At 47.8% G+C, this 9,008-nt stretch overlaps 1 protein-coding gene across 1 annotated transcript; it reads left to right on the plus strand.

Moving 5' to 3' along the window:
- Positions 2,910–6,436, plus strand: LOC8079790. The gene is made up of 5 exons (XM_002456798.2): positions 2,910–3,109; positions 4,530–4,652; positions 4,773–4,910; positions 5,005–5,196; positions 5,360–6,436. The coding sequence occupies exons 1-5, from the start codon at positions 3,107–3,109 to the stop codon at positions 6,122–6,124; spliced, it is 1,221 nt and encodes a 406-aa protein (XP_002456843.1). The 5' UTR covers positions 2,910–3,106; the 3' UTR covers positions 6,125–6,436.

Raw genomic sequence — 9,008 nt, forward strand, 5'->3', positions numbered from 1 at the left:
GCAATCTCCCAGTGGCGCCCCACCTCCCCCTCCTCCCTCTTCTTTGCAGCAGCGGCGCCCCACCCTCTCCCGGATGCGCCCCACCTCCCCCTTCTCTGCAGCAGGCAGCGGCGCGCGGGGTGGCCTCTCCTCGCTCCCACAATAGCGGTGCCCCTCCTCCTTCTGGCCATGGCGGCATGGCTCCAAATCAGTGGCGAGCATTGCCCCCTCCTCCTCGGCGATGTATTTGGCCCCAACATCTTCCCCAGCAGCAAATCCATCCCCAACCTCTTCCTCAGCGGCTCCAAATAGGCGGCAAGCGCGGGTCCCCTTGTCACCGACGGTGGATCCGGCCCCCATCTCTTCCCCCATGGTGGATCCAGCCTCAACCTCAACTCTGGCAGCATATTTGGGCCCTACCTCGTCCCTGGCAGCAGATCCGGCCACCACCTCATTCTCGGAGGCGAATCCGGCCGCCACCTTGTCCCTGGTCGCAGATCCGGCGCCCACCTCATCGCTGGCTACGAGGACAGCGAGGACGGCAGTGGCGGCGGCGCACCGGGCTTGGGGCGGCAGCAGTGGTGGATTGGGCTTGGCAGGGCCGTCGATGGGCTCAGTGGGCTTGTCAACGGGCTTTTACACTTTTTTTATTTTTCTGAATTATTTACCGAGGCGGGCAAACAAACGCATCTGTTAATGCTTGATTAACTGTGACCTTCTGTTAGAGACATTTATCTTGCCCACCTCGAAAATTTGTTTTTACCCGCCTCAGAAAAGAAATTCTATAGTAGTGTTGAGTCCCTGAGCCTAATGATGTTTGATTTGATCAATCGTCTATATTACGGGAGAGAAGGAAGTGGCGTGGGCTTCAACTTAGTACTCCTCCACTACCAATCAAATCACACACATCCTTCTCACGATTCATCGATGACAAGTTTTTCTTATAATGTATATAAAAAATTAATTGGTGTGATCACATATCATCTGGAACTACCCTAAATATGCTCTTTTGTCCACTTAGTCCCCATAGAATATATGTAGTCCTTTTATAGTTAACACAAAAAGATATGTTAAAAAATTATGTGATTATTTTCATAGATACGAACATCCAGTACAGATTTTAAAACTCGAGATAAAAAATATTCAAATATTTGAAAACATTTAAATACTCTGTAGCATATTGTATTATGTTTTTTTGCTCCCCTAGAACATTTTTAACATAAGATCTCATCTTTTATTAGAAAAGGTGATCTTCCTCGATATACAGTACTATAACATAGGAGACGTGTAGTACCTCGTAAGCATGTGTATATTTATTAAGCATTTTTTATTACTGTTATATAAGAAAAAGATATTAATGGGATTTTTCTGCTTAGCTGGTGGGAGAAAACTGATGAGGCACGGGTCCTCGGCTTCGGCTCCTGGCTGTAGCCTGTAGTCCGTAGAGTAGGATATGGCCTGGTGCCATCTTTTTGACTTCGATGAGTGGTATTCCACTATTCCGTCATATTTTGCAATCGTTCCCCTGACTTTTCACAGAATTCATGGATACGGTGATCACGCCATTCTGCAACTTACATGACTCGAGTTTGTGAACAAAAGAGACAGGTGTAGCCAGCCTCGATCAAACAAGGACAACTTTCAGCCCAGAAACAAAGGCTTTGTTTAGATCCACTGTTGTTCGTATTTGGCAATTATTGTCCAGTCATGTGCTAACCAGGCTAAAAAGATTTGTCTCGCAAATTACAAACAAACTATACAATTAGTTATTTTTTATCTATATTTAATGGCCCATACATGTGCTACAAGATTTAATGTGATAGAAAATCTTAAAAGTTTTTGAATTTTGGTGTGAACTAAACAAGGCCGAAGTAAAACCTGTACAGATGAAGGACTAGAATAGTTGATGAAGCTAGGGCCCCTGCAAATTTCTCTAGGGACTTTTTGATCAATTTCTCTCTGGACTTTGACCCCCCTCTCTTGACTAAATAATTTTATTAGGTATTTCATGTTAGCGACACATAAAGGCCCTGGATTAGGCAAAATCCAGCTAAGTAACTTTTTGTAAGGTTGGATAATGGCTATAAACTGAACTATAACCTAGGGTCATGAGCTGTTTAGATTAGCTAGCATTTTTAGTAGCTAGCAACTTATTTAGTTAATCCAAACAGAGCCAAGTTAGAAAATCCGCAAATACAACAATGTTAAAACTAGCTTCTTCGACACTTCCACTGGATGAAGTACAAAGACATAAAGGAAGAAAGGAAAAAAATTGAACACAAATCGATTTGTAGAGCATATTTCTTTGCTGAAAAGTGATTAAAAGAGAACAAATAGTTGACTACGAACTATTTGATTTAATATTATAATAATGAAGGTTCTGTTAAAAAGATACGATAAAGGAAAATGCTCGTGCAAGCACCAATAGAAACGGAATGTCACCTCTTAGGTTGCACTGTTACGTTGGTATCAATTGTTTTTTTATTTGTGTAATATTGAAACTTCATTTTGCTTGCTAGGATGGTCCATGTGTGACTGTTTTAGGTCGACCTGCTACGACGCTCGTCAAAAATGCGTTGTTGTATGTTCAAACTCACCCTCTTAGTACAATGATACGTAAATCTTTTTGTTACTTGAGGAAAAAATAGTATAATAAAAAGACAAAAAAAGATGACAAAGGCATGTTTCCACTCTCATTAGGATCGCATCAGTAAACGTACTCTCATCTCTACTAATTAAATTGTCACAATCTCATGCTATCACTAATATATCTATTTCATTTTGGCAGCTCAATCCATATCTTTAGTCTCTTCTATATCTCTATTGTAAAAAGACTTAGCCAAGAAATGAACATTCTACGAAATAGACCAAGTATCAGGGGTCTAATGGGAAAAGGCACTAGTATGAAATGAAACCGAAAGCCGACGAGGGGCTAGAAGCATTAAAAATATCCCTCCGTTAACTCTCCAGACTCCAACCCCTCTTCTCGGCCTCTTCATTTCCAATTCCGGCTTCTTCTTCGCATCACAAAATTCCGATTGCGGCGCAGTCTTGGATTGCTAGCTCCAGCCCCAAATGATCATCATCAGCGGCAGCAACTTCCCAACGGATTCGTGATCCTCCCGCGATGGTACGGCGATTCCTTGTTCTCCTCTGTTCTTTTCTTCGCGAAATCTTCCATACCATTTCTCCAGCGTTCTAGCTTTCTCTGATAGACTAATCGATAGGATTTTGATTGGGGGATGGTTTTTTTTTTCTGAGGACGAAGAAGGCTTAACGGCCTCCTCTCAGTTTTATCGGCTCTGCTGTTTCCGCTGCTGGTTTCTCGCTTCTTTCAGTTTGTCCAGTTCAGGAGCTCGACAATCGGAATTCTGCAAGGTTTCTGAGCACGTGTTGAGTTTTCTAGTAAGAATTTCTTGCCAGAATCCATTGTCCGATTGCGGTTTAAAAGCGATTAGTCGGCTGAAACTTAGTCGATTCGCTTCTTCAGCATGTTTGTTCCGCCACTGTTGTATCACTGATTTGATAAAGGAATTCACTGAATTCAGTTCAAAGAATGATTTTTACGATCCCCAGGAGAAAAACAAATTGTGCTTCTATCATCTTTTGATGTATATCAGTCGCCATCCTTGAATTGAAATTCTCCATTTATTTTCCTCCGTTGACAAATTTGGTAGGTAAAACGAGATGTTTTATTACTTCAAAAAAAAAAAAACGAGAAGTTTTCAACAGCACCCCCATAAAAATGTTCTGGTACTTGCTGCCTTTTGGAGGTGGAACCGTGGAAGTTCCATGAAACAGAAACCAGTTTCCTTCTTTAATTCGACTAGTAACTGGGAATTCAGTTAGCCCTGGTATTTCTGCATATGGGGTGCCTCATGTTCAGGTTTGAATTCTGTGGTTGCTTCCTCGAATTTGCAATCGCCCATTTCATAATTCTACTCTTTTCCCCCCCACAAAACCATCGTTGACAGTTACACGTGCTTTATCAGTTAGTTCGAGTGCAGTTGGAGAACTAATTGCCTTCCTTTACAAGTGACTCCCCTGTTTGTTGCAAAGGTCTGAAAAAAGTTTTCCTGTCACAACCTGACAAAGTTTGTTTCTACACATTGAAAAGAAATTGTTTTTGGCATATGAGGCCATGTAAAACCGATTTGAACATCCCTTCTCTTTGAAAATTGCAGTGTTTATTTGGATGCTTTGCCCCTCTGGTCTCTGAATACAGCTCGTGCAGCATGCTGGGGTTGCTGATCTTTTAACCATAGCGAGTTTCTTTGCGTAGAGGTCACACTTGCAGTTGCAATAGATTTCAGGGCGAGTTTTAGTATAGCTTACCTTCCGGGACTGGGTTTTCTTCCCTGGAATAGACTTTGGCTTCTCCTTGTCCTCCCTTAACAGATTTCCTCCACCAGAGTCCAGAAGTACTTGCTTTCTGGTCAAGTCTAGTTTCAGTAGTTGTTGAATTCAGACATGTTGAATCTTGACGCCATGCCATTGCAACTATACGTATGATGTCCTCGCTCATTATTCCTTCCGACGACGCGCCGCAGGGTCTCATCTCCAACGATGCGTGGCACAAACGGTTCTTCAGCGTTGCGCCGCCCGCGGCGCTGGTCTTCTTCTTCGTGCTGATATTCGTCGCCGGTGCAATTGTCACGCTCGATCATAAGGAGGTGCGTTATTGTGACTTTTGACAGATTGGCATGTTTTCTTGGATTGGATGTCTTCAGCTGGTGTGGTTTCTTTTCTGAATTCTGAAAGTTCATTCATTCCTGCACAACTTGTTTCTGCAGAGTCTGTCCATATTGCAGTTGCAACCGAAAGGAGTGATTGCAGCAGTGGAGATGAGGCCTCCAGCCACTAGCGAGCTGAGGTCTTCAGCGACGACCGAGCCGCGTGCTGAGCCAGCAGAGGAACCCGACATCTGTGAGGTGAAAAATGGTGTCTTTGTGAGAAATTGACAGCTGATGAGAGTTTTACGACAGCAGTTACTGAAAATTGCTTGTGCTGAAAACTCTTGTTCAGAATAAATGTAGACCTCCAGGCAGCGAGCCCTTGCCGAGGGGCATCGTGCAGGACAAGTCCAACTTCGAGATGGAGTCGCTGGGTGGCAATCCTGAACGGAAGGAGAACGGCAACGGCAGGCAGCCAAAAAGCCTCCTCGCCATCCCCGTCGGCATCAAGCAGAAGGCGATCGTCGACAAGCTCGTCTCCAAGGTAGGAACCAGGGCCAAGGCCCTCCATTCTTCAGTTTTATGCGTGCTCGTCAGATATAATACAGTAGCAGCTAGCGTGCCTGCATGCCAATGCCATCGTGACACACAGACCAGCTGACTGATCAGTGGTCACCGTGCTGTATGTTGCTGCTCGTGTCATGCAGTTTCCGGAGGCCAAGTTCACCGTGATGCTGTTCCACTACGACGGCGAGGTGGACGGGTGGCGAGACCTCGAGTGGTCGCGCCGCGCGATCCACGTCGCCGTGCGCGACCAGACCAAGTGGTGGTTCGCCAAGAGGTTCCTGCACCCGGACCTGGTGGCGGAGTACGACTACGTCTTCCTCTGGGACGAGGACATCGAGGTGGACAGCTTCGACCCGCTCAGGTACCTGCGGATCGTGAGGAAAGAAGGGCTGGAGATCTCGCAGCCGGCGCTGGACCGGCGGTCGCAGATCCACCACCGGCTCACGGCGCGCGCCCGGAGCGGCGACGTCCACCGGCGGTACTACAAGACGAACGGGCACGACAGGTGCTACGGCAACAGCACGGGACCGCCGTGCACGGGGTGGGTGGAGATGATGGTGCCCGTGTTCTCGCGCGCGGCGTGGCGGTGCGCGTGGCACATGATCCAGAACGACCTCGTCTACGCCTGGGGCATGGACTACAAGCTCGGCTACTGCGCGCAGGGCGACCGGAGCCGCAACGTCGGCGTCGTCGACAGCGAGTACGTGTTCCACCGGGGCATCCCCACGCTCGGCGACGACGGCAAGGCGACGGTGTCGGCGTCGTCGTTGGGGAGAGACCGGTTAGCGGTGAGACAGCGGTCCTACACCGAGCTGCAGGTGTTCAACAGGAGGTGGAAGAAGGCCGTGGCGGAGGACGGGTGCTGGACCGACCCTTACCCGAAATCGGCGGCGACCACCGCCTGATCGTTGGACGGGACGAGGCACCGCAGTGCAGGGAAGTACAGTAGTTGGTAGCTGTCAGATTGACCTTGCCTAGAAGATGGTAGCAGATCATACATCATACACCGCATTAGTTTACAGGTTCAGAGAGTTCTATATATGATGTACAGATATTTTTTTTTCATGTTTCATGCCCGTGGTCTATACAAGGGAATAAGCATGCATGGATAAAGAAATTTGTTGTAATTTTTTCTTAAAAAAAATAAATTGTGAGATGATGAATACAGTTTCAGCATACACAATTGACAATACATGCACAACTAGAACTACAATGAACTTCAATGGAACAAGCATTCCTCCTCCAATTTCAACTAAAAAGAGAAGTTCCTCGCTATTTCTTCATCCATGAGCTTCTTCCGGTTCACCTCTTCATGCACAGGTGCACTCTCAACCTATTCGGGCAACCTTTTCAGTTTTCAGCATATCAGCATATTCTTCCTCCTAGTATTAGAATGGGCATCCACTATTAATTTTTCTCGAATACGCAAAAGGTTTGTGCATCTTTGTATTAAGTAGAAGGTTTTTTACAAAAGCGCCGAGGCGCTGGCGACGGAGGTTTTACAGTTGGTACAAGAACATTGCCCTCCTCGCAACACGACATGCTAACTACTCCCGAAAACTTGTAGAAGATGCATCTATAGTTAGAACTGTCTTCCTTCTTAACCTTGAACTTTGATGCTGCCTACACTCATTGAGCACAATCTAAGAGGGAGCTCCGGACTCATTGCTTACCATGTCAGTTGACGTTTTGGCCGGGTTAGAAAACCGATTATCCTCTACTGGATGCAATTCCACCACTGATGGCACTACACCACAACCTTTAAATAGTGACTAACTTTGAAGTTGTTGAAAGGGTGTATAGCAATGGATAATCCGTTGCTAAAGGCTATAGCAATAGACCTCTACAGGCGGTGGCGGCGGGAGTCCAGCTCCTGCTTGCTGCTCGTGATTTAGTCGCGAGAAATTTGGGGGAAGACAGTAGATCAAAAGTGTGCGAGATTTGGGAGAAAATTGTGGCACTGGATTTTGGGGAGAGCCATGCACGAAGGCTGTTGGACAGAGGCAAGCTTGTGAGCTTTTGGCAAATATATGGCAGCCTAGGTGGGAGGATGGAGGAGGCCTTAGGGTTTTCGAGGAATAATTGGGCCAAAACAACGCGGGAGATGATTTGTGGGAGCGCACCAATGTTAGGCTTTCTTTAGCGACCGAAGGTCGGACCTAGCTATATACGAGAATATAGTGACTGATCATTCAACGGTAAATGAAAATAGATATAGCGACGAGCAATCCATCGGAACATAATGAATTAGCAAGAGACCAATATTTAGCAACCGACGGTTCAACATTGTTTGTCACTTTTAGCAACTCACGTCCTTTGGTATTTTAGTGTTATGGTGTAGTGTGGGAGGTTCCGAACCGATAGTGATGGAGGGTTCCGATCTAGCAGTGATTATCTGAGCGCAATGAATCCACATTATAGTAGTGTGTATATTAAAAAAATGGCCACTCAAAAAATTTGAAATTAGTGCTCCACATATGTACTCACACAAAAGTTGAGATACGAACTTGCTTTTGAAAAAAAAAATCATATAGAGATGGCAAATTTGAGGTGCTCCAAATTCAGGGAGTTATTCCTAACTTTTAGTTTGTATGTACTCTGTTTCTACTGCTTATATATATAGATTATAAGTTTTTAATTCAAAAATAAAATCTTAGTACCGACCTTGGTAGATGGATCATGTCTCGAGTCCGGACTCCGGACGACACGTGAGAACCGGCAACAGCACCGCCATCGCCCATCGGACTTGCTAGTGCTAGTTCATCATATATGCCGTCGCAAGTACAACTCCATGCGTCGAGTCCGGGCGGCGTCAATAATCTTGTCAAGTCGTTCACCATGCCTAGGCCAGATTCCTTCTCCATCACCCTTTTCCCCGCCCCCGAGAAAGGTGAGACCAAGCAACCAAGACGACCACCGCCTACTAGTCGCCGCCGGAGTGCTTCGCGCGTGCTGCAGCTGCTCGCCGGCCACTGCCCCTCGGAGATTCTGGACAGGACGGCTCTCAACATCATCGACTACGCATACACGGCGCTGCTCGAGATCGCGCCGCCCGAGGGCGGCCAGAGCGTCTTCGAGGTCAGCGCGCCCGTCGACCCCGCCGACCCATACTCGCCTCTGCTCCACGTCGACGCCAGCTCCACGCACTGCCGCATCCGCCTGCCCTACAGCCGCCCCGCCCCCCTCGCAGGAGGACCAGACGACGACGGGCGCACGTGCGTCGAGCAGATCAAGAAGCACCCCGGTCCCTCTCCCTCTCGCGCGAGTCTCAGCGTCTCGCCGGCGGCGGTCCACCTGCAGGCCCGCGTCGTCGTCGGCGCCGGGGACCGGAAAGTCCGATGGAGGTTCGTGGACGCTCGACCGGACGCGTCGTCCGAGGGACTGCTCACGGTGCTGCGGACGATCGGGTCGATCCTGGAGGAGGCGATCTCGCGGGAGACCACGCTGCTTGAGATGGCGAGAACGAGCGGCTTTGGCAGGAGCCCCAAGGCCCACGGGATCGTCACGGTGCGCACGGCTTTGGAGGAGATGAGAGGGGTGCTGGACGTCGACGCGATGATCACGCACCGGAGGCGCCAGAAGCGCTGCCGCAGTGTCCGAGAGATCAGCTGCCCGCCGGCGGATGCAGAGATGCTGACCAATAAGATGAGAACACTACACGTTGATGAGGTGCAAGATGATGCAGAGGTGCTGGCTAAGAGGCTGAGGACATTGCGCGTATGACATGGGAGGTGAAATTGCCACATGCAGTACAAAGGGCGATCTATCCCAGAAGGTCGATCGCTGCAG

This window comes from Sorghum bicolor, chromosome 3 (assembly GCF_000003195.3).
Source record: "Sorghum bicolor cultivar BTx623 chromosome 3, Sorghum_bicolor_NCBIv3, whole genome shotgun sequence".
In the NCBI taxonomy this organism is placed as follows: Eukaryota; Viridiplantae; Streptophyta; class Magnoliopsida; order Poales; family Poaceae; genus Sorghum; species Sorghum bicolor.

Excerpts from the sequence above, each read along its gene's own strand:
- LOC8079790 (XM_002456798.2), top strand. Across the intron at positions 4,653-4,772 it reads TCACGCTCGATCATAAGGAG|AGTCTGTCCATATTGCAGTT; the intron begins GTGCGTTATTGT and ends TTGTTTCTGCAG. Across the intron at positions 4,911-5,004 it reads AGGAACCCGACATCTGTGAG|AATAAATGTAGACCTCCAGG; the intron begins GTGAAAAATGGT and ends ACTCTTGTTCAG.